Source organism: Tinamus guttatus, unplaced genomic scaffold, assembly GCF_059628265.1.
Source record: "Tinamus guttatus ecotype Peru unplaced genomic scaffold, ASM5962826v1 Tinamus_guttatus_pri_ptg000125l, whole genome shotgun sequence".
Classification (NCBI taxonomy): Eukaryota; Metazoa; Chordata; class Aves; order Tinamiformes; family Tinamidae; genus Tinamus; species Tinamus guttatus.
The window spans coordinates 6288258-6314658 of record NW_028288659.1 but is presented as its reverse complement, the minus strand read 5'-3'; the positions used below and the strand labels follow the sequence as shown (position 1 = coordinate 6314658).

General features: G+C 43.3%; 1 protein-coding gene across 1 annotated transcript in view; it reads right to left on the bottom strand.

Annotated features, from left to right (window-relative positions):
- The window catches only part of TBXAS1 (thromboxane A synthase 1), a 209737-nt gene that overhangs the window by 49836 nt on the left and 133500 nt on the right, over nt 1-26401 (bottom strand). The window contains exon 9 of the mRNA XM_088521625.1: nt 9973-10287. Within this exon, the coding sequence (XP_088377751.1) occupies nt 9973-10287 (315 nt within the window). The remainder of the gene's footprint in view (nt 1-9972; nt 10288-26401) is intronic.

Sequence of the window (26401 nt, the reverse complement as noted above, 5' to 3'; positions counted from 1 at the left end):
GGGAGGGATCTTATTCCAACTAGATGTTAATTAACACAACTTCTTTGTTTACTTTGGTTTTTAGGATTCCCCAGGAGACGAGTTACTGCCTGACGAACCTATTGTCACTTAACACTGAGATACAGTGGGATGCTGACACCTATGTCCAAAGCCGCCCTCTCTCATTCTTCTCAAATTCAGTAGAACCAGATGTCTTGGTTTCTCCCTTTTCTTACACCCAGGCTGTGCCTCTGGCTGCCTGTCCTGCCTTTCATTCCTAAGAATTTACTGTTCAGCAGTACCTGCCTTACAGAAAACCTTTTGGTGCCTAACTCCCATTAAAACCAATCTAGCTAAGTGTCTAATTACCTTTCTGGACTTTCTACTTCCTGCACAGACTCCCTGATACTAGACAGACTTGTATCCAAAGATCAGGCACCAATGCCCAGGAAGGGCGCCCCACTCTTCCTATGTGGTCACACAGCACACACCGTTCTTCTTGCTGTACCTCTCGTATGCTTGTAAGCTCGGCAAGAGCAAAGTCAACGAGGAGGAGATTATTTATTCTGTCTTGATCTTATCTCCTTGCTTCTGCAAGGCCCAATTGCCCAGTGCAAAATTTGATCTACCTCCGCTGCCAGGAATTGTCCTCTACTTTGTCAATAATGTTACCTACATGTGTTCAAGGAGCACTGCACTGGGACTGCTAATTAGCATTGATTAACATCGGTACTGGCAGGAACTGGTTCTGTGTCCCTGGCAGCAGCATGTAGATTGTCCTGTAATGTCCAGAATGGTACGTAAGAGCAACTGGGATACAGATCCTGATGAAAACTGTAATCGGTTCTTTAATCAGCTGTGATATGTTTCCCTAGTTTAAAAGCAAATATGATCTTTCCTCCCAGAAAAGCCTTGAATGAAAGGGCAGAAGAAAACAGAAAGATGGGGAAGATGCATCCCTCCCTTACTGTCTCTTTACAAATCTGTCTAATCACATCTAAAGTACTGTATTGTTATGATGTTCATCATTAAATGTTCCATGTCACTAGAAAAAAAAAAATCTTTAGCATGAACCTTGTAGCAACGATAGTAGGTCAATTATGATGATGGCAAAATACCAAGAAAATTCATAGGTGAAAATGAATATGTGCCTAGTATACATTATCTGAGACTGAGTTTTGCTCAGGAATAGCAATAAGATAGAGTTACTGAGCAACACGTGACATTGCAAGCAAAAGATAAATTAGACTTCATGGGCCAAAAACTGATAAGCTTGAACTGAACAAATAAAAAAAAAAATAGAAGTCTGTCTGTCTTTGGCGAAGAGGTACCAAAAACCCCAGTAATGTCAGAAAATATATTGCTAGAAATCTCCGCTTGAAATGTGGGTACATTAACCATCTCAATAACTCATCCTTTCAAACCTCACATAATCACCAGTTGTCAGATGTCAAAGGGATGTCCTCAGATTTTTTTTTTTTTTTCATTTTTCCATATCCAGATTGCCTATTTGGTTGAGTTCTTGGAAAAGTCAAGGAAAGTGGACAAGACCAAATGTCACGGGCTTTTTTTTTTTGAAAAAAATAAGGCCAAAACATTTCTAAAAGATTCCTTTCTGAAAGATTCTTCTCCAGGAATCTCCTGGAGATGCAGCTGACTGATGCAACTCCTTCCATGTGATAAATAGCCTGAATCTTTGGAAAGTATTTATTTTCAATATATGCCCATTGAGACCAGAGACCTCTAGATACAGCGAGAGAGCTACTTAAACCTGCTAAGAAAAAGCAATTGCCCCACGTGGCTCCTGGCACAGTATCCACTAGCCCGTACTTCTGCCAACAGGTGCCTGTGGCTGCCTCTGAGTCACAGCTTCCCTAAGGTCTGAGTGGCAATGGGAATCTTTTGGAAAAGCCTCTCAGACGGCTCCTCCGCCTGGCACCATGAAGGAGCCTGGACACTCTTGCACCACCCACGTACAGAGCTACGCGCTGGTATGGCGAGCAAGCTGAGCCCAAGTTTCTCCTCCCTGGGTGCTTCTTCCTCAGTATTTAGGTCTGCGAACAAGCTTGTGTCCAAGCCGGGGAACACAAGGCAAGCACTTCATGGGGCTGGATCTTCTTATGCAGCAGAGCTGCAGCCACGAGAGAGGCCAAAGGCCAGAGCCCCAGCGTCCCTTCAAATGGCTGGATGTTAGGAAGCATCAGGGACCAAAATAACCCTTGCCCAAAAAAGTGACTCTGGTTTCCTCGAGTCCAAAGGTAGCACTCAAATCCTAGATTCCATACACTAAGAGAAGGAGGGAAATGTAGGGAAGGCCTTATTCTCTTCATTTGATCCGACAGTCATGCACAGAAAGTATCATGAGACAAAAGACAATTATCTGATTTCAAACATACAGCAATTGTATGAAGAAATACAGAAATATAACCCAACAGCAGCCAGTCTCTACATGCTTAAAAGCTTCTTCTTTTCTTTCCTTTTTTTTTTTAAACAATAAAGCTGAGTGCTGACAAATGACACTTGTGAATGATGTGAGGCTCTGCAACATCATTTCCTTGCACAAATAAAGAAATCAAAGAGAGCTGTTTCCTTTAACACAGTAAACAGTTATGTGATACAAAGTTGCTTGTGCTTACAGTTTTTGTATGTTTTGTGCATGTATATACATGTGCAATAGCTCTCATCTATGGAAATCTTTTTTTTTTCTTTCCTCCTCCAAAGTCTATTTACAATTCAGGCTCCCTTGATAAATGCAAGCCCCTACCACCAGCAATATTTGCTTAGTGAAGCTTAGTCTCTGTAGTTGCAAGCTTCTAAGAGCACAGCGCCTTGAGATACCGCATGAAAGGCACCAAATTCATGCAAATTGTTGTGGGTAATTCCCTGACAGTGTCATCGCTCTGACTTTCACCTCTCATTTTCACTAATGCTCAGAGAAAGCATTCTGTGCTATCAAGGAGATTCTCTGCTTAAACAGCTTATAAAAAAAAATTTGATTAGGCAAAATGACACCATAAAAATGACTCTTCCTCTCACTGCTCTCTGCATATCTTATGAGAAGCAAAACCTTTGGAAAGGCCAAATATGACCTTGCAACAAGACATCTTCCCGTTAGACTGCAGAATTATTATTAGTAAAGGAGTTTGTCAACAGGAAGGACAGGTTCATAAGCCAGCGCAAACTAGCGTGGCTCCACTGAAGTCACTTTATCCCAGAAGAGCAACTAGCCACACCCAGGATATTTGATAAATTACAGCACCAAGGCCGTAAATCACAAAAGAGGGGCCTGTGCACCGTGCGGTTCCGCCTGGCCACACGCAGCCGTTGCGACGGCGCGGAGCTGAACCTCTTCACAGATGGAACAGTGGCATGGCACGACTTTGGGTGGGCATCGTTCAAGACCGCCGGCAAGCAGTTTAACCACTACCTGGCCAACATGTTCAGTTAAGCATATTAAAAATACGCCTAGACTTTGGAGCAACAGAAGAGCAAATACTTATGGCAATGGGAAGATTTCTTTCCATTAGAGAAAGTCCTCCAAACTTCCATTTAAAAAGCAAGCTCTTATCTCAGGACTTTGTTGTTCCTTTACATCCCATTTATGGGCTACAGCCAGCGGTGACAATATTGGTAAGCTGCAGCAGCACTGAATAGTCGCACTAGCGTTTTTTGCCAAGAGGAAATTGGATGGAGCAGAGACTTACTGGGACTCTTCATTCTTCTACACCTCAATGTTCCTAAGGCCCATATCAACACATGGTTATCTCAGGAAACAAGGAAAATCTTCTAGGGAAAGATCGGAGTTAAATCTATGACTCTGGTATGCAGTTTGGGCAAACCATGTTTCCCTATCCTTATCTGCAAAGGGGGTATATTTCCTTTCCCTATCCATTACATGTGCAATAAAGCATTCTGGAGCTGTTATATTTCTCTATGAACATCCAGCACAACTGGATGTGTGGCAAATCCTCCTCACACTGTTGGCCTTCAAGCAGTGTCACAGCAAAAGCCGGGGCCTGCTACAGCTCCCTCTTGCCTTTGACTTTTCTTGAGTATTTTTGTGACTTGTGGCCCCACGACCCTGCCACCCAACCCCAGAGACGACCTCTGCTACTCCTGCTTAATGGAGAAACAAAGGCTGCACGTGGCATTTAAAAACTAGAATGGAAAACCCAGCTGATCTTGAAGTCTTCAATTAATATTTTACAGTAATAGCTGCCCTTTCATCTGTTTACTTCAGAAGTGCTTCGGCATTCACTTTTTACTCCTCCTGACTCCTGCACTCTCCTCCACCTTTGCTTGCGGTCCTGGAAGCGTTTGTAGGCACTGGCAGCAGGAATGAGTGAGCTGCTCCTCTGCCTGAGCTTCTCCAGACCTCTCCTGCCTAGCACTGTGCAGCCTGGCCTATTTGTGAGGCAATATGTTTCTCAAGAGTTTGAGCAAATCTGTAAGTAGCATTAAGCCTTTCACAGACCTGTTGCACCTAGCTCTGTTAGCAATAAAAGGTTTATCTAGATATGAGCTAATAAACAAAACTTGCAAGTATCGAGTCTTCCCATATGTTAATGCAAGACACAGATGTCTTTCGCCAAGGATAAGCAGTAAATTATTTTTGAAGTTGAGATTAGAATTCAGGATGTTCTTTGCTCCAGATATCTCCATGCTTGGCACCTTCAAGCATGCATTTCTTCATTACAGGGAGGCACATTTTGCACTTCTTAGCTGCCCTGAAGTATTCTTGCTTTCTCTCCCTCGAGAAAATAACAACTTCATTTCAGTGGTTTAATCTGGTCAGATCACTTTATAACAGGTTAGCAGCACATACATAGCCACTTACAACATTTCATCTAAGGAAACAAATAATTTCTTATGAGAAGTTAGATTGCTGGTCACCCATGGTTTTGCAATCTATTTTGTGCCACTGTGCTTCCTGCCTAAAATTGAATAGTTCAGTAAAACAACAACAAAAACAACAAAATCATTTATAATTGTGACTCATACTTAAGAGGACGGAAGTGAAAGGGAGGCTGGGAGACATTTAAATGCTGAAGTGAGAAGAGGGGCAAGACAGACAGATTTCTTACCAAGGGAATCCCCAGCATGGAAGATGCAGCAATTTTTCATTCCCATATGCTTGACAACACTTCTGTAAGTGGCTCAGGACAAACCACAGAGAGCAGCCCAGAGCGCCGCAGGGCTCTGAAGGAAGAGTCCATCTGTTCGGATGCAGCATAAGCTGCGGGCTCGCTATGCTTTTGCTAAGGACAAAACAAGCCACAACACCCCCGATTTTCAACCAAGTCAGAAGTGCACAAACTACTTGTGAAATAGATCTCTAAAAGTTCCTTGTAGCAACCTGGCGCAGGATGAAGACCACGGATGTGTATCCTTATCATGTGGTTAGTGTGGATAAAGACATCTCTTTTCACAACGGTACAGTCTCTAGGAGCTTTGGGATGGTTAGTCACAAGCACTATAAAATAATCTGGCCCTTGGAACAGCAACTCTTTTTTTTTCTTGTCCTCTTTTACTGGTTTATATAAATTCAAGGCCAGTTTCTCAACTAATGTAAATCATCATACCTCTGCTAACACCAAACATGTTGTGGCAACGCACACCCCACTGAGATTTGACCCTTCTCCCTGTCCTAGGCCCAGATTGGTGGCCCCTGCAGAAAGCAATACTTCTTAAAAAAAAAAAATGCACACACACATGTAGGCATCACTAGCTCCTCTTTCAATCCTGTTTATTTTGCCTTCACCTTCACTGTATCAAAGCAGCCAGCAACAAGCTTGCAGCAAATGTCAACAACTTATTGCTGGTGGATGGTCTTCCATAGCGTACATATATTACACCCCCATGAAGGACTCACAAAGAGGGTCTCATCACAGGATCTATGAATTTAACCTCAGTCCCTCCTTTGGAGGAATTATGCGCAAGCCTGTCTTTCTCACTGCAGCTGCAGCAGGAACTGGGACTCACACGTAGAAATTACTACTACTACTATCATCCCTTACTAGTCAGAACCAGCCATAATATGCATGGAAAGTGCCATATAAAGAGCTAAAGTATCATTACTATTCCACATGTAAAAGAGTAGTATCTACCTTTCATTAGTACTTTTTTCAGGTGTCTAGAAACACTGTGTTCATTTTATGGAGAGCTGAAACAAATTGCCCAAAGTCAGCCAGAGTCCAACAGAGAAGTAGTAACAGAGCTCCTAGTATCTCAGATCAGTGTGCTACCCCCTGAACCATGCTGCCACACTCACCTTTACACATCTGCAAGGATGATTCATCACTGCTCACACTAGAGACCCTCCCCAAGGCCCTTACAGCCCTCAGAGATTGGGCCACCTAGATCATCTCCAAACTCAATACACCTGGTATTTTCTCAGCCGCTGGTATGAAAAGAGCTCAGGAATCTCCACCACGGCAGTGCGTGACTCCTTCTCCTTCTTCCCACTGCTACGGTCATCACTGTGTAAGCAAGACTGATGAAGATAAGAGCAAACTCAGGGGCATCCTCAGGTAGGAAGCCTAGAGCCACCAAAACGCTCTTCTGTGCCCAGTTATACCAACCTTGCTCTCCTTGCTGTCATCACAAGGTCACTGTGCTTTGAGTTTTGGACTTGTGTGCCAGAAAGACCGGCCCTGTCATTTACAGCACCTTTTGCTCAGATGGCTCCCACATGTCTTTATAAACTTTAGTAAATGAGTGTATAAACTAGATCTATCTCCACATAAATCACTCTGTCCAAAGTACAGCAGTCTCCGGGATGAAACACAGCAGCTGCTGTAAGATCAGACCACAGCTCTGCACCACAGATTAGGGCAATAAAACATGCAGCGTGAGGCAACTGAAATCGCTGGGGGAAGGAAGGAGGAGGTGGTGGAGAGCATTAGTAGTTATAATTACCTGAGTATGAATTTGGCTGGAAATGGTATAGTGTTTAACCCTTGCATATCTGCAAATCAAAGCAGTCTTCCACCACTTGTCAAAACAATCCAACTGTTCCATTCTCCATATTTTGGCCTTCTAAAGCATTTCCTGAAAATTCAAAAGCACCTTGATAAGAGCAAAACTGATGTGCTGAGCATAAGCTCTAACCTAATCAAATTTCTCAGCAACTGACTCAGTAACTAACTGTGAGCCTGTAGCTGCTAGACCGCCCTCCCTTCCTCTCCCTTGCATGACAAATGAACATCGCATCTATATATTCCCTGTTTTAAAATAGCTTCTGCTCCTGTAACTTGCAAACCATTCACATAGATCTTAATTTCTGGGCTAAATGTAGTTAATTACAGTCACTTAGGGGACTGAGCTGCTGCGTCCTTTTCCTGATTCTGGAGTGGGCTCCAAATCATAAACTGCTTATAACAAGAAATCTTTGGAGGAGGGGAGGTGCATGTTGGAAACACAGATTTACTGTTATCAAAGAGAGTAGATGATAGTCAGTTATCCTTTTCTCCCTCTTCTCCCTGGCCATATGCGTATCATCCTCAGCTAAACCACAAAACTGCTACAAGTATGGGGAACTGCTCTGAAAGGTGATTCCAATCCATATTGCACAGGACAGGATGGTTTGGGATGACGTCTCTGGGCCAATCCTGTTTATGAATGTGTATGAAGCCAAGCTGGAAAAAAAATCACTCATTTTGGTGCTCTGTCACAAGTGTTTCTACGTCTACAACCTCTTCCAGACACTGAGAAGGCCAAAATTATTAGAAAAATAACCCTATTTGAAAACCAGCACAGCCAAGCATTGCCCATTTGCATCAGATTGTTACTGAAATACTGCTAATAGTGAGTGATAGCTCAGACCGTATACAGCATAGCGCCCTAGCCCTGACCAGGAGTATGCTGACAAAGCAGGTCATGGTCTTGGAGTGCCCAGCCAGGTCTCCTTTAAGCAAGACTAGATCAGTGGGTATATTCCAGTTAAGGAGAAGTTGGCCCACAGGAGCAGCCCAGGAGCCAAAGTAAACTCTCCTAAAACGTGCACAACACGGACCCACTAGTCCTCAGTACCAGCTGCTCCAGATTTGCTAGTTCGCACCCACGGGACGACACCACTTGTTAATGTGGTCATTGCCAGATAGATGATCTCCCTATATGAAATGTCTATAAATAATCAGTCAGCTAATAACAGCTTTCAGGGCAGACGGAGCTCGTCTGCTTTCTAACCACTTATATGGAAAAATATACTATTTATTTCATTTATTTATCGACAGACCATGTATATGAATAACATTGTATTCCCGTCGTATTCGATTCCTCTCCCAACAATTTCATTTTACCTTCTGAAGCTGCCAGTTTTCAGTACGTGGAAGGGACACGAAACACGCTTTCCTAAGGGCTGCAGAACTGGGATTTCTACGTGTAATTGCCACTAGTGCTAACTAGTAAATTGCACATACTTCTGGCCAAGCTGCACTTTCACAGTTTTGCAATTCCTGAGAACGTCAACCAAATTAACCGGACAGGGGGGCAGAATTAGGTCTGCTGTACTTGAGTGAAACAAGTAAATGCACTGCAGCTGGAGCGTTGCAGTGCTAACAGTTACCTAGGATTATAACCCAAACCTTATAAATTAGAGAATAAGGCATCAATGGCTTCATTGTACTGAGTTAACTCACACCAGAGGTATGAAGCATGCGCTGCAAAAAAGCTCTGTGGATCAGATTGCTCCAGGCATAAGCTCCAGCACTATTGCCTATCTACACCCTCAGAGCAAGAGGAATCATTGAAGGAGAACGACCACTCAAAACATCTTCATATAAGACAAAAGATGACACATTTTCTGCATACACAAATCCTAGGCTTTACATTTGCCAAAACACAAGGGAAGAAATTGGGAGATTTTAAATGTGCACTCTTTTGCATAGTTAAGAATTTGATCTCACCAGCAAAACAGGTAATTAAGCTACTCTTTTCTTGTTCTGTAAGTACAACACAGAGCATGGAATGCATAAAATGTATGAAACCTCCAAAACTATACAGCCAAAGATTTCAGCATGCAAGTCCAGCAGCTAAAATCTTGCAAGGCAGCCATCCCTTGTGAGATTTTTCTCCTATTAGCCTCGTGATCCGTTATAAGAAATTCAGAAAGAAGAAAAAGATAAAGACACTACAGCTGAACTCTCGTAGCTAACAACTTGTGCAGAGAATGTGGGAGTAGAAGAATGGCTGCTGTGCTGTGTGCTAGGTATATAAGTCAATAGTTTTCCAAGAAACATAAATATAAGACTGGCTTTGATAAATAGAGAGTGAAGGAGGAGTCATTTGAAAAGAGTATAAGAGAATTAGGTATCTGTGATTTTAAGTATACATTCTGTTCCTGAAGGAAAAATAAAATATGAATATTTTAAGCAAAACTATGTAATTTATGTTTAATAACGACTCTGCTCACGTGCTTACAAAGATCAGAAAATAAAATTGGCTACAACAGCAACAAAAGTAACTGTACAAGAGAGAAAAACAGAAATGTGCAGTTTTAGAGCCTGGCCACATTTGCTTTGTTTCAATAATGTAAAGTATTTTGTAAAGATTAAAGTTTCGCTATAATCAAGTTTCCGGGCCACCTCTTCAGATGCTGTAAAGTGATATCATTTAAGTTTCCAATAAAACTGGACAATAATGATCGATTTTGAATTTTTGACTGAAAAAAAAAAATCCCCATTTTAATCAGGTGTTCTGTTGCATAATCCAGTTTGACAGAATAACATATTAGAATGAAGAAAGCCATCAGCAAAGATGGAATGTGATTCTCTTCAAAGCCACATCGGGCCCAGCCTGACTCTTGATCAAAATTAAGTGCAGGCATGAGGAAAGTTGCCCTTAAAAAAGGGAGAGCTAGGGTAATGATGTGAAAAATATTAGTAAAATATTCATACACTGTGCATGCACAACTGAGACAAGTAGGGCGCAGCAGATAATATTCACATTGCTTTGCTCCACGCATGAAGCTTTGCACCAGTGCACCATACTCACGTGCTTGGCCGAGAAGTCATCAACCTCCCGAAGCACCTTCTCCTGGCACTCTGGGTTGGTGGCTAGCAAGTAAGTGGCGAATGACAGTGTGCTAGTGGTGGTCTCGTAGCCAGCAATCAGGAAGAGAAAAGCTTGGCCTGCGATCTCGTCCTCCGTTATCATCTTTTGAATCTTCTCAGATGAGGCCTTGCCCACAAGAGGTGCCCCGTGGCGGCTGGAAGCGGCAGCTGGGCTCATCACATCCAAACACTCGGCTTCCAGGGAAGCGGCAGCGTTGCGGGAGTCCAGCATGCACTGGAGAAAATCCCTGCGCCTCTGCAGAACAGGGGATGAGGAGAAGCATGAGGAACAGGAACACAGCAGTGCCTTTTCCCATGGCAGGAAGGGGAGAGAGAGATGTCTCCTATTTACACTGTCTGCCTGCTACCACAGAATGGCCACCAGCCTCCCAATGAACAACAAGGGCTCTCAGCGCTGTCCCCCTAAATCAGCTGGAAATGTTATTAGTAAGAACTGCCCCACACTACTTGCTTCCCAGAGGAATGGGGTTAAGCTACCTCCATTGCATAACTCTATTTTCACTGAGGCTTGCTGATGGTCAGCTCCATACAGAGCCTCTTTCATCCTGAGGGTCAGTACTTGGCACCTGCTGGAAGTGACTGGATTGGGGTGTATTCCACATGTATACAACTAACAGAGGTGCTAAAACTCTTCCTTAGCTCATTTTTTCCACCATTTTTGGCATATCTGCTATCTGGAGGCACCATTTCTGTCTGCTCCCAGGTATAATACTTGCCACCTAGGTTTATGTTTGCATCAACAATAACTTTTGTATCAGGTTAATGAGACAGGCCTAGAAAGTGACCTCATCAAATTGGGGCTCATTTACTGGGAAGTATAGTTAAAGATATTCTCCTGTAAAGACAGCTTTTATTAACATATTTGCAGAAACACATTGCAACAATAAGTATTTTCCTTTATGATATGACCTGTTTGGATGGCTTTTCTTTGCAAAATGCCCACTAAATAGTTCTACTGTTATGAAAGTTGCTTTCTTTTGTGCTAGTTTCTGGAAAAAAAAAAAAAAAAAAAACCTTAAAAACAGACCTATGGACAAGAGTGAGTTGACTCAAAACCAGTCTGGACAGCAAGCTTGATTAGGCTTTGAAATATGACCCCAAAGGTTTGAATTGACTTTGGGAGTGGGCATAATAGAATTTTGCTGAACCTAAGCCATAAGACTATGTGATTGATTTTCAATTCCTCAAATACCAACAGAATGCATGATAGCTCAAGGACTTACAAGTGACTGCAGTGCAAGAACATGACAACTGCTGCACTGGGATGGACAAAAGAAGGGATCAAGTCTTTCTTCAAAAGAACCTAATGCTGCAAAACTGCGTTTGTCTCTTAAAAGGAAAATATTTGAATGATTTCTTGGATCTGATGATAGAGAGATAAAGAAGAAAAAGGAAAAGACAGAAAAAAAGGATAAGGTGAGGAAGAAGTAATTAATTGCAAATGTCAAAGGACTTTATCAGATAATGTTTTCCATGTGACATGGAGAAAGAGAGCAGTGAGAAAAGGAGAAAAAAGAGAGAACTATTGAATGCCCCGTGCTTAGCTCTGCTGCAACAAACAGTTCTTACCCAGCTAAAACCAGAAAGCCACAGTAATCTCGAGGCTCGAGTAACACCCGGGATTAGCTCCTTGCCTCTGTAGCAGCTCCAGGACGTCGGCACTCCTCCCGCCCTCCCGCTGCCCCACAGGAGCTTGGCATTTCCCACACGTACGTTGTGCACCGTGTATCCGTGCACACAGTGCATCCTGTGCCCTGGCACCCCTGAGGAACCAGCGCTCCACAGAGCAGCCAGCGCTGCCGACGCTCCCCGAAGGACGCTGCAGACTGCCCGGTCCCCACGCAACTCCCCCAAGGCACGGGATAGGTGCTCACGTCCCCAGCAGCAAAGACACTGCTCAGGGATTGAGTCCCAGCTCTGCATACACGTCCTTGAGCCTAAACTTAGGAACGATTTCCACAGCCAAAATAGGCCATACTTCCTTGGTCTCTCACTTCTAATAGACAGAGCAAGGCAAAAATCTCAGGTGCCTCGCCACAGTCATTCTCCTCCACTTCAACAGGATATCTTGGCTCTTTTATTTTCCTTCAGAGCAGAGGAAACAAGACTTTTTGCATAGTTAACTGTGCAGGGCTAAAAAAAAAAAATTACCATTTCCAGGAAGGGCTTTATTCACAGGCTAATTGAACATACAGTCTGGGAGTCTATGTATTACGTAACTGGGAATCCAGCTCTTAGGCATGTCCCACAATTGAGGGACCTTCCTGATAGAGATATTTGGTTTTATTTTTTAAAAAGCAGCCCAGCTCTATTGTGTCCATTATTGTGTAGATGCACTATGCCAGTATTGTAATGAACTGCATCTGCAGAGCTGTTCCCTTTTATCTGTAAGATTACTCATCATGATATAAATTACCTTTATAACACTGTAATTGCATTCATATTCAGTGCAGTTGTACTGCTGTAATACAGTATAGTTCAAACAGTATAACATTTGGAATAGTTCAAATGGCTGAGCACTGCAGCACTACAGTACAGTATTCTGAATTCATCCTTCTCTAGTTGGGAATGCTCTTGCAAGCAAACACATTGCTCTCCGAGGGTCTGCAGTCCCCAGTTGTGATCTGAGTCTGGTCCTATATTGGGGCAATACGTTCTCTGGAGACCCTTTACGATGTTTCCTCAGCTCTAAGCAAAATCAGGTCCTGGCCTCATACAAAGCATCTGATTATTCCTATGATAGCATAGTAATAATCACAATGACTAATAAAGAAAATTTCATTCATGAGAATTTTTTGATGATAGCAAACTGAATGAATACTCACACAAGTGAATATTCCCAAGAATGTGCTCCGAAATGCCTCTGTGGCCATTTTAAGGAGCTCTTTTTATTACTCACGTAATATATTTGGTTAGGAATTTAAAAGCTTTTCTTGTTACAGAATCTGTTTATAAGGTCACCCTAACTAAAAACAACTTATCTGCTCTAGGCAGTTTGTTCACAGGTGAGCAGAGGTTGCTAAAAGCAATAGTTCCATAAACAATGCTTATAAAAACAACATCCATTTGTAAAATCTACTTGAAAGGGGGTAAAAATAAAAGCATAAAATTAGAACGATACAAGCTTCGTTCAAGATAATTTTACACAGTGCTGGGAGTTATATTTTAGCAAAGTTTTTCCTCCTTATGGTTCATCTACTTCACTTTAGGCATCAGTATAGAATGCAACATAAAAAAATGTCATCAACCCAAGCAAGAGAAAAGATTTCCAGGGTTATAACCAGTCATAATGAAACATATTTTTCTTCCGCACCATCAGGATAGAAAAATAACTCCAACTCAGAAAACTAACAGTGACAACAGAGGCAAACACCGGCATAAAACCAAATATAATTGGATTCTTAAGTGCTGGAAATGAGGAAAAGGTACCTCACGAAAATTCACAGGGTTTTTCTTTCCCTAGGTTGACAGTAGAAAAAAAAATCAGCTCTTCTAGTTTGACAACAGACCAGGTACAGAGGGTGTCACTGCACAAAAACCTTCACTGGTCAGCACATACAGCTGCTGGATGGCTTTCTTTTTCCACCAGGGACGTGTTTGATTTTCCTTACGAAAAGTAGAAGCCCATAATAGCCTCCATCCTGTCCTCTGACACTTGCACAGTTATCTTACAATGGCCTCAGAAACAAGCTCCCTCTTCAAAAGAGCAGCGAGCCAAAGAGATGGACTCTTGTTTTGCCCCTGTCCAACGCAGAGCCTATCATTAGGCCCCTGAAAGTTGAATGGAAAGCTGCTATTGGAAAAATGGTAATTTGAATGGAGTGTGGGACAGGGCACATGTCTAACTTGCTAGCGAGACAGACACTCCCTTTGAAATATTTAATAGGACAAGTCCCGCTTTCAGCTTCCCCGAGATAGACACCTTGCAATATATTTCCTGACACCCGGGTTCTGGGCTGTATCATTTCTCTCATTAGTCTCCTTAAACATCACCTGGCCACACAGAGAAATCATTCTGCACCGAACTGTAACAAGCTCTGTGCTTCGTACTGGAAGAATAGCTGCGTGCTATCCTGGGGAAGGCCAACCCAGCGGTATCCATCACCCCTTCTTAAATCATTGCCTTTAAGTTTTGCGACTGTCAAAAGAATAGAGACATGCAGCTCACATGCCTGATGTACCACGACTCTTCGCACAGGGGGCAAGGGTCTTGGGGGGATGAGGGTTGTCTCCAGCTCTTTCCATCCCAAAAGGCGAGCTGCATTTTTGTAGCTAAATAAAACGTGCCGGATGACTTTTTGATAAATTCGCTACTGGTTTCAGGATACAGGGGACACTGGGGTCATATTTTGAAACTGGAGACTGAGTCATGCAAATTTGCTGCAAAATGAAGTGAAAAATTACTTAGGGAAAACTACCAAATTCACAGCCATTGGAATTTCTGTTCCTAAGGCTGTGATTTGATGTGCAAGGCATTTCTACAAAATTAACTTAAATTTTCTATCAATTTGGTAGTTGAGTCTTCATTTTGGGCTCAAGAGAGCCCAGAACTATGACAGAAACTCACAGATGGAGCAATGAGACAAACTGGAAAACACAATTTGCTGATATTCTGTAGGTATTTGATGAGGTCTGGAAGTCACACACACATGAGGCTGTAGTATCACACACAGAAAGCTGTACACATCCTCCTAGCCTTTCTTAAATGCTTGGACAATAATTCAGAAAGGTGGAAGCTAAGCTTCAGAATCTGTATCTAACTAGATTAAAGTTCCCTCCCTCGCTGAAATATCATTTCAATTTCCTATAATCTCATAACAGAATTGCTATATTAGTTTATATCCAGGTCACTTTTTGTAAGTTGGATTTAGTACCCACGTTGGGACCAGCTTAAGTCACCCCAAAGTTATCACCAAAGCACTACGATAGCTACCCAGCTCCTTCTAAAAAGAAGCACAAAATGCAGTCCTACTAAAACTGTCATTTTGCCAAATGGTCAGGAAATGGTCAAATCCAACCTCCCATTAACACTAGCACGTTTCATTTGGTTTCTCAATGAAATCACAATAAAGGCAGCCTTTCTGCAAGGATATCCAACCCCTGAGTATTTCAGAGACACCTCTCCTTTGCCTTGTGTGTGAACTCAGAAATTGGACTTAAGTGGGAGGCCAGGGCTGACAGCCCACAAATTTGTGTGTCTGAAGGTTGAGGGCATGGTGCTCGCAGCGGAGGACTCTCAACTCTGCAAAGACCCAGAGTGTGATGAACTGACAGCCATTGCTTTAGAGTAGCTTAGAGGCTTGTAGTCTGGCAGGGAAAAAGAAAATGTTTTGTTTGCATTTATTAACATCAGCTGGTCGAACTGCTGTAATGTTTTTATTGTAAATGAGCTGAACATCTGAGGGCAAGCATGCCTTACTAAGCAGTATAACATGCATTAAAAACCTGAGTGAATTTGAAGCAACTTGGAAAAGTTGCTTTTTAATTTAAAAAACAAATGAAGGCCACTTGGAAAGTCTGATCTTAATGTTAGTAGTGAGACTTGCCTGGGAAGGTTTTGTAAAACTTTTGTCTTGAACTGAGATTTTCAAATACATTACTAAACTCCTATGTGAGGTTTTCATTCCATTTCAGTGAAGTGACGGAGTACTGAAGAAAAAAAAAAAGAATAAAAACACAAAAAAGTGCCCCTACAACAGTGCAGCAAAACTGTCACATGAAATGCTGAGCCGAGTCCAGAAGGGGCAGGTAGGTAAGCAAATGGTTGAAATTGCCCGAAGAGTGGACATGATTATACACAAAATTTAGCTTCTAGGTGTGAGCAATGCCCTAAACAAACAAAGAGGAACAGAAAAAATAAAGGAAATAAATGAGAGAGAAGAGAGAAGGCAAACCAATTGAGAATAAGTGTAAATCCAAATATAACCTGGATTTTATTGGCCAAGTTTGTCACTCACTAAATCCACAGAGCGGCTGAATGACTTCGTGGTTTAAACACTGACCTCCATGAGAGCCAGGATGCTTAAGAGTTGTGCTACCATCTTTTGCCTTTGAAATCCAGTTATAACTGCCTGAGCCTCTCCATCTGTAAGATCAGTACAACGCGCATCAAATCTCACAAACCCCCATGAGGAAAAGCTAATGATGATCTCAGAAAGCCCTTTAAGACCTAGGATGAAAATAGATTTACACAGACTCAAAGAGTTTAAGGCAGAACGCACCACATCAGGGAAGGTGAGGCCCGGGAGGCACTTGGCTCGTTACCTTCTCCACCCCCCTGCCACAAGGCAGGATCAACCAAAGCTCCACGGCAGCCGTTCACCCAACCCGCTGTTAACAACCCACCCAAAGTCAAGGTTCCCACAGCCTCCCCAAGCAGACTAGCCCATCGCCACCACCATCACCAACAGGAGTGCAGACTGCAAAATCAGCTTTGCTCATGTTATACAAAGCCGAAGCTTTGAGACGCTAGAACAAACCCTGGTGCTCAAGGCTCTGTGGCCTCACCTGGGTTTTGGGCACACCAAATTTCTAATTTGGTTTACATCTTCATGCTGTTTCTCAAACTTGCACTTGGTCTCCACAAAGCACAGTAAATGCAACAGTGCTGATAATCTATACTTACATGGACAAGTCTGATTTGACCTTAAACTAGGGCAGTTGTGGACTTATTAAAAATATTTTTTTTGTTAGGGACCCACCTGCCCCCAACCTGAATTGCTGCAAGCGGCACTGAAGGGCCCACATCTTGAAGAACAACTGCCTCCTCCTCAAGGTGTTCTCACATAGTTCAAGGATGAAAACAGATTTGAATTTCATATCTAATTGTTAATCAGTGGAAAGAGAACAAAGAGATATTTTCTACTTGAGGCAACTTTTACATAGGTCTTTATGGCTAGGAAGGAAGGGAGGGAGGGAAAGAGCAGACGGTACCACTTGCCTTTTGTAAAGCTATCCTCTTGGATGTACTTCGGTAGTAAATGGGTGGTGGTGGATAACTTGGAAGACAGAAAGCATGCTGCACGCCTATTCTTAATGTTTAATTTTGCATATCCAGAGAGAAAGCTGCGGTGTGCCTGGAGAACCGGCAGTCATTCAACTTCAGTATAAAGTCAGAAGATTGCCAGGCAATGGCAGAAGACAGCCCCAAAGGAACTCAGAGTCCTTTCCAGGGAACAGGGAAGGTTCCTTTCAATAGGGAGTTGGCTGGGCATCCAGCAGAAGCCGTAAATTCCTCCAGGAGACCTGGCTGAAGGGCAGGGAAGCGCCCGGCACCGCGTGGCAGCCGGCGGGCAGCTCCACGGCACGCGGCACCACAGCGCAACCTGCACGGCTCCCTCCGAAAAATACCGGGCCTGGGAAGCCTCCTCCAGCTTTCCCCAGCCCTGCATCTCAGTGAGCAAGATGCACGTAAGCAAACAATGGCAAACTGGAGCCCACTGTTTTATATTTGCGAAACATTTAGCCTAATAACACTTTGAGCGTGACTGAGACCTCCTAGCTGTATCATAGCACGAAGATATAAACTGCATTTGGTGTGTGCAATAGCACAACCTCTCCTGCCATGCGCACACAAGCTTTGGCGCCCTAAACGAAGGTGCCATTTCCTGCTTGGAAGCACAGGAGGGAGGTTGTCAGAACAGACAGCACACGAATGCGGCAAGAGAAGAAGTAACCGGCCAGTGGGGATGGGGGGCAGCTCCAGCCTGGGCTCCCCACACGCTCCCGCGCCGGGCACCCGCTCCCACGTCAATGCAGGGCTGGCCACCCTGCTGCAACCCCTGTGCACGTCCTCTCCCAGGGCTTATCGGGCCTCCCAGGAAGCCAGCTGACCCTCTGCCCGCTCCTCATCATTCTGCAGGAGGAAGGGAGGATGCAGGAAGGGAGGGTTTGAGGATAAGAGCCTGACGACCAGGAGCTTGACCCTCTGCTGATCCAAACTGCTGACTAAAGGCTGCTGTTGCAAGCAGCTTGCTGTCCCCTGTTTATTTCCCACAGATTATAGTTGTATTAGCTTAATTTTAATATCCAATTAACATCTAGCGATCACTTGACATGCAAGAAATGCAGAGGAATCTAACGATCACTTCTTTATTCTTTGCTCTTCCCGCTCCCTTGCTCTCCTCAACATGCTTGCAAAGCCCCACTACTCAGCCAGGGAGCCACAGAGATGTTTGGGGCCCATCCTGGGAGGTCACCTCTGTTGTCTCTTCCCATGGCTGAAGAGCCTCTCTTTTTGCACTGTTACACACATATTGCACATATTCTGGGGAAAGGAGTACCCCACCGGATTGTGTGGGCCCTAAGTAAGTCTGAGCAACTAAAAAATCCTCATCTTTTAACTAACCAAGTATATTTGTTGTCATGAAAAAGTACAGCGCTAGCAATGTCATCAATGTTCTCCATTACTAACAGGAAAGCAGCCCTTGTCCTGACTGTCACCTCTCCGAGAGCCGCTCTCAGCCGCGGCGGGCAGTGCCGCTGCTGGCCGAGCCGCCCGCCAGCGCCCGCGCTCTCCGGGGAGATTCGCTCTGACACGCCGGCTGTGTTCAACGGGATTTTTCCCGCAGCACATAAACCACCTCTCGACGGGAATCCCCACTTCCATGCAGGAAGGAGACCCGGCTTCTAAGGCAGGGGGTGGAAGCGGCGTTGGGAAGGAGATGATTTGCACCTCCGCAGTGACCGGTGACAAACGGTGCTCTGCGCTGCAGCGCAGGGACGCTCGGCTCAGTTATGAGGTTTATCCAATAGATGGCTCCTTGGTAGCAGGGAGCTTTTCTTCCTCTTCTCTCCTTTCGAGAGTTTCAGGACGACTTTCTAATATTTACACATCCATTACCTTGCAAATACAGGCATTTTGCGCACACTGGTAAACATGCAGAAGCAGCACACGTGCAAGAATGAAAGAACAAAAGGAAGAAAAACCCAAAGACATTTTATATTTTTATGTCATGTTGTCCTCCGCTGCTACAGAGATGCGTGAAAAGCAACAGCCCGCACTGTGGTCTCAAATCCTTCCTGAAGTCCAGCTCTAAAAACACAACTGCAGAAATACAAGATCCTTAACAGCCGTCTTCCTCCCCTTGGATGTGGGGGCATCTCCCACTTCTCGGAGGTTCCTGGCTGAGCAAAACTTAAGCACCTTGCAGCATCATTGCCTTCTCTGTTAACTTTTTTTAAACAAGGAATTAAAAAAATCCTACATGTAATTATTGGTATCAAGATCCGTGTAACTGGTAAAACGTAGCATGGTGCAAGTTAATCTTGTTATGAACAACCCTGACATTTCTGAGATGCGGAAAAGTGAGTAGGCTCTTTTTTTTTTCAGAAAAACATAACAGGAATAATAATAACAACAGCAAAACCAGAGACGTGAATTACGCTCAGACAAATGGTGCTCATCTCACCTGTGCAATTGTGATTTCTCCTGATCAGAGGGGTGGTTCTGAGCCTGGAGACCCACCTTTCATCTCCCTAAGGTCTTGCCAAACACCTGTGAGTGACCCTCATGACCCTCAGCCCAGACCACACGAACAAGTGAAAACAGGACATTCACCATATCGTATAACTCTCCTTGAGTGACCATGACTGTTTAAATCCCTCCTGCTTAGCACTTCAGCGGGGTGCTGGAAGAGCCACCACCGCTATAACCCACTATACCTGCTCGTAGCATCAAAAATAAGAACAACAGTTACAAGTACACTTATAAGTTTAAGTGTTATAGTGTTATAAGTGTAAGGAACAATTATAAGAACAACATTGTTCCTTGAAATATTAAACTGCTTGGAAACAGATAAAAATGTACCTGTCTACAAGTGTATATCATATATGCAATATAACAAAATATGTAACATATAAATAGATATTTCACAGATCATCCCAAGTTAGCACAATGAGGAATAATCAAATATGAAAAAAAAAAAAAAAAAAGATAAATGCTTTGACCCTGCTCTAAGCTCTGCAAACTCACAGTTTGCATTTCAGGGCTCCAAAAGGACTTACCAAATTCCTCAATACACTTCAAATCAGCTTTTTTGGTTAACTAAAAAGAGAATATTTGAACCAACACACACTTTGCTCACCCAAAGCAAGCTCCCCAGTGTGCTTGATCATGGGCTGGGACTTCCCTTTGCTCCTGAGCATACACCCCAGAGAGTCCTGCAGCACCAGACCCTAAGCTGAGCCACAGACACTCACCCTCTTCCCCTTTCTAAAGGGCCGAGCTGCACACATGCTAAAAAACAGCGTTGAAACTGAAATACTGACAACAGTTTTCACTGTGGAGCCATTTAAAACAGGCAGCAGTGATATTCATTAAGCTGTTAATAATAGATTGTGGCACAAAGCAATTTATCAAGTTTCCATTGTAATTAAAATCACGGAATATTTGGGCACTTGCAATGCACCTAGCTCTCCCTGCTTCTGAAGCTTTACATTTTAATGTGAATTATGGCTCCCTCTCCCCAGAGACCCGCTAAAAAGCCCGTTTTAATTGGTACGTTTTTAATTGAGAGTACATTATTAAAAAGTGTATATTTCAGCAGAAGCGAGAAAGGAGGCACTCAGCTCCCCTCTAGTCTCCGTCTCTCTAGATTTTAGCTACCTCTTGATTATCCTAGAGGGAGAAGGAAACATTGAAGGGTGGCTACTCTGAGGAAAGTGGAGGCCAGCATGGGTTCACCACTGCCCTGCACAGTCACAGGGCATGAAGATGGGAAAGGGTGGCTGGTGCAGGTCCCGAATTTCTAGGCATCTCTGGGGGAGGAAGAGCAATGGCACCATCCCTCAGGCAGATCTCGAGCACATCACAGGCAGAGCAGCAGTGCATCCTGCCCCCAGCAGCCACCCGGCCTTGAGGGCACTTTTTTGAAAGCCTCTCCTTACGGCTTGCAGGGACACGGAACCTGTCATATCCCATAACAGGCAACTCTAATACCAAATTATCCTCACAATCCAGGCACGAGCATGAAGAGCTGGGGCCTTCCAAGGACCTGCAGCCCTGCTTGCTCCTGGGGGAAGGAGAGGAGGCCCTCAGGGCAGTAAGGGCATGGTGGCAAAGTCGGTCTTCTCCATGTACGCAGATGATGAGAGTAACCTGCCACCAGAATCAAAAGGAAAGCAACGCCATGCACTCGGCATCAAAACACTGACCACATAAACTGTTTTCTTGTTGGCAGGATGGGCTGTAGAAGTATGGATCTGCTAAGGTAACTGGGCAGAAAAGGGTGAAACATCAAAGGAGTGTTAGTAGATACCAGCAGTTGAAATAGATCAAGGTAAAAAAGATCTCCAGAGAACAAAATATTCCAACAAATGACCAGGGTGGTTCAACTAGAATGAAATGTCATGCAACAGTTTTTTTTTATAACCGCTTCAGAAAAGGTCACGCTCTATTGCAAAAAGAAGGCAGAATGCATGTCTGAGAGAGGTTACTATAAGCAAATAGAAACACGGGGACACTAACAGAGACAAGTTTGAAGATCAATCCAGTAAGACCATAGGTGCTGCAGTTCCCCTCATGGTTCTGGGACCAAGTCAGGGATGAAGAAAGGTGAACTAATGATAGATAAAAGAATAAAATATGAAATATGAAAGACAAAACTGCAAAATGGTAAAATCAGCAGAGAAAGGGAAAGCTCTGTTATTGCAGCTAGGTCAGTAAATCTTTTTCTTTTTTCTTTTTTTTTTTTTTTTAGAATTTATATGCTACTCTCTTGTTCTACTTATATCAGAGAGAAAGTCTATCTTTAGAGGGAAAATACCCAAACATGCCTCTGAAGAACAATGTAAAACACATTCGCTATTACATACTTAAAACTCTCAGCTCCTAATCAACAGATTCCTTAGACTTAGATCACGAGCAAACTACAAAAAAAAAAAAAAGTTATGTAAAATAAGATTAGAGGCTACATTGCAGCTTAGCATCAAAGGTCATCACCCTCCTATGCAGTCAACTAATCTTAACAAAGGTGATTTTGCTTTATGGCAATATTTCCCGTCTTCACTGTTTGAAAAACCCACAGTCTGGATGAAGACCAGACCACAGACTAAGCAGGAAGAAGGGATAGCCTTCAGTGATGTAAAGATGTAAAGTAGGATATTCTGAAAAAACTTACGAGGAAGAAAACCCAGGGGGTAATATACAGAAGAGATGAGGACTTCCAAGGAAGAGAAGTTAGAAAAGAAAAGGGAGCTGGAAGAAATGGAGGCAGATTTAGAGTGAGAAATGTTCCTTTCAGGCAAAGGGATGAGTACTGGTACCATAACATGAAGGAAAGCAAAAGAAAGAAAATTGGAAAAGATATGTTGAAGATGATTTCCTTTATGCTGAAGGAATCACAAAGGGAAACACTGCTTCCAAGCTGTGGGAAAACGACTCCGGAAGAATGTCGTACCACTGCTTGGGCTGGATATTGTGCACAGGTGAGAACATTCAACAGAAGGACCAGATCACTTTCTCACTTGGCATGCATCAACAGACATATGACTACTTCAGATTCTGCCCCAAGTGCTAGAAATAAAAATCAGCTGGAGATGCTTTATTCCCTTCCCAGAAAAGATGTACCTTTTTCTCAGCCATGGACATAGTGAAGTCACATCAGGTATGTTTAACTTTTGTAACTCAATACCCAGGAACACTTCCCCAAACACGTACAATGAACCAACAGGTTGCGACAGCCTTGATCCAATTATTTTCTCTGATTGCAATATCAGGAGAGACACTTACTAATCAAGGAACAAACTTTATGTCTAAGGTCATGAAACAGCAGCACTGAGAACTAGGTATAAAAAGTATAAAACCCTATGCCTCATCCTCCTCAAACAGATGGCCTTTCAGAAAGATTTAATCAGACATTGAAATGCATGCTGCGAATACTCATTACTAGCACAGGATCAGGCTGGGACAAGTGGCCAGCACTGACGTTATTGCCTACAGGGAATTACCACAGGCATAAACAGGATTTTCAACATTTGAACTTCTCTCTGGGTAACAAGCACAGAGTCCCCTCGTGCAGGGACTCTGGGAAGCCTGGCAGGGCGAAGCAAACATTTGTGAGGCGGCAGCCAAGGGTAGTATGAAGATGAGAGGCAAGAAACACAGGGCTTCATAAGGAAAAAGCACCATCTTTATGGCTTCTCCTTCCTCCCTGTTCTGCTTGCACTGGCCAAGCCACCACAAAGCTCAGTGACACAGACCAACGGTTGCTGGATTCACCCTCAAGAATAATGAGCTCTTGGTCTCTTCATTTTTATAGACACACACACACACAAAAATATCCCCAAAACAACAACAACAAACAGAGCCGTGACCAAGGCATACCCTCCAATATTAAGACTAGGAAAAAGACAGTACCAGTACAACCACAGCAACCAACACCTACAAGAAGATGTAGGCAGAGTTGGCCAGAAGAAAAGGAGGACTTTTGCTCTCTCCCACAAGACAACTTGTTTGAAAAAAGACAATTCTAGCATTTAACTTTTTTCTCCTACACTTTTTTCAGATAAATTTTATTGAAAATGCTAGTAAAGTCCTAAAGTTTTCACCTTTCAGCTTGCATTTTTGATAAACTATATTTTAAGTAACCAACTGTACTGCATCAATGCAATTACAATTGATCATTAAAGCCCTTGGTATTGCCAACAATTGAGCATGTGGATTTATTTATTTTACTCTGAATGAAAAAGCCTTTTTTCAACACTAAAAAGCTTTCTCGATTACATCTTCGTTTTTCTCATACTGGAGAAGTCCTATGTCCATATGCAGTTCCAGCACTGGCTGGTGAGAACAGGAGGAAGATCCCTGCAAAACCTATTGACAGAAGTCCTTCCTCTCCACAACCCTGGAGGTACTCGGATCACCCAATGACCTCCTGTGGATTAAAGCTGCCATGGGGTGCACCTGAACTTCCCTCCTTCTGCCCACGAAAGGGGTTAAGATACCATTTTTTAAAAAGCCCTCTGGAATAGCTCCAGCTTCCCCGAGTGCCATCCACCTCTTACAAAGTGAGGTTAACTTCTTCTGCATCGATATTCACGTTTTTGCAGTACTTTCTGCAAGATCATTCCCAGCAACTTGGATAACCCAAAGTTTCAACACCCTAGACAGTATGGACACCCTGGGCTTTCACATTTACCTCAGACCCTTGGCACAAGTCTATGTTTTTGCAATCTATCTGAAGCATGTGAGCAGGGCTCCAAGAAACCAATGAGATTGCTCAGGTGCATGATGGCAGTCCCAAGCCCATACAGATGGCTGGGGAATATGTGAAATATCAAATAGGGACATTACTCCTACTGTACCTTGAAAAAGAACTGAGGAGACACAGCAGTAGCTGGGAAAGAGCAAAAGGAAGTGTGGTGAGATGGAGACAGGGGACGAGCCTCCCAAGATGTCAGATTTTTTAGCTCTGGTTCTGCCTAGAAGACTTCCTGGACTGGGGCAAACAATATACGAGGGCAGACAATATATAAGGAAAATATATGAGGACTGGGGCAGACAATTTATAAGGAAAGACTAATTGAGTTCAGCCTGTTTAGCCTAGAGAAGTTTGAGAGGAGATCTGATCAACACATACAAGTACCTGAGGGATGAATGTAGGGAGGATGGGGCCAAACTCTTCTCAGTGGTGGCCAGTGACAGAACAAGGGGTAATGCTTACAAATTAAAACCCAGTAAGTTCCATCTCCATATGAGGAAGAACTTCTTTACTGGGAGGGTGACAGAGCCCTGGAACAGGCTGCCCAGAGAGGCTGTGGAGTCTCCTTCTCTGAAGATCTTCAAAACCTGCCTGGATGCCACCTTGTGCCACGTGCTCTATGTGTCCCCGCTGGAGCAGGTGGGTTGGACTAGATGATCTCTAGAGGTCCCTTCCAACCTTAACCATTAACCTTAACCATTATGTGTGATTCTGTGTGATATATACATTATATCCCCTGCCTGTCTGTTTCCTTCCCAGGGTCAGTAAAACACTCTGATCCATAGCAGGCAAGGCAGCAGAAAGGCAGCAAATGGGCAGCAATAGCAAGCAGATCCGCGCATGTTGGCAGGCAGCAGGTGACCCAGTGGAGATTTGCTATCTTCTTGCAATGCCAATGCTCCTAAAGTATTGAAGTGACAGGTGTGCTGGGCCAGGAACGCAAAACTCTGCCTGCTTCCCTGCCAACGCACCTTGGGGAGGCGAGAAAGACCATCCTCACTTATTCCAGTCTTCATCTCTCCTGAGAAGAGCGACTGCAGGACTGCATTTCACGATGAAGGCACCGCAGTTGATGCCGTGAACCAAAGGATCACGTTTCCTAGGCCAGTAATTAAACTCGGGAAGGATAACAGCAGGCTGACTGAGAAATTTCAACTAGTGACCCAAAAATGATAGGGATTTCAAGCTCATCTCTCTCTCTGAGGTTTTGAGGGATTGCAGTTTAGAAGTCTACTTACGAAATCTGAGGCAAGCTATAAAATTCAGTATATTTTTCCCCCTCATTGTCCCCCGCAAAGAGATTTTTCTTACAGTTAGAGAAGGAAGGAACAGATTTCTACAAGCAAGTAGTAGGGGCTGGATTTTTAAAAGGATCTGAATAAATAAAACTCTTTTTAACGCTGTGCCACTTCTTATCCTCTTAGAACCATTTAATGTGTAAAAGATTTTCAACATTTTTTCCAGAGAAAAAATACACTTGCACAGGTTTGACATTTAGGTTGCAACCCCAGATTTAGCACAAATCCCCTCTGTATGTTTAAGACACACATTTACCCCTTTACCTCCCTTGTGAGGCCACTTCACGTTTCTTCATCACCAAGACTGTGCATAAATGACATGATCAGTTCATGAGAACAACCCAGTGGAACTGAATCAACACGTCCCTCCTACAGGCTAAGAAAAACAAAAGGATCAGGATGATCCTTTGTTTTACTGACTTTATTAATCAATAAAAATGGATTATTTAATGCTGCCATACAGTGTCTATCCTTAAATGGACACCATCTTCTTTCAAATATAAACAAGTTGTGCTTAGATTTCTACAAAGGCAGGAAAACTGCACACTATTAGAAGGTGTCTAATCCTCCCATCTGCTGTTTCCTTAGAAAAATATTTACTTTTCAACATCTGTACTGCATTTTCCACAGTTCAAAAACACACACAGCTCCTGGAATGTACACAGAATTTAGCAAATTTCTAACTAAGTTTTCTTAGTAATTGTATAGTTTTCCCCTGACAAGGACAGGATCAGACTTTTTCCGAAGGATTACCTCTGCTCAACTCATTTCGAGCTGCTCTTGAATAAAATAGTTCATTAGTTCATGGAAAGGAAAAACTCCAGGGAACTGGTAAGGTCGGAAGCAAAAA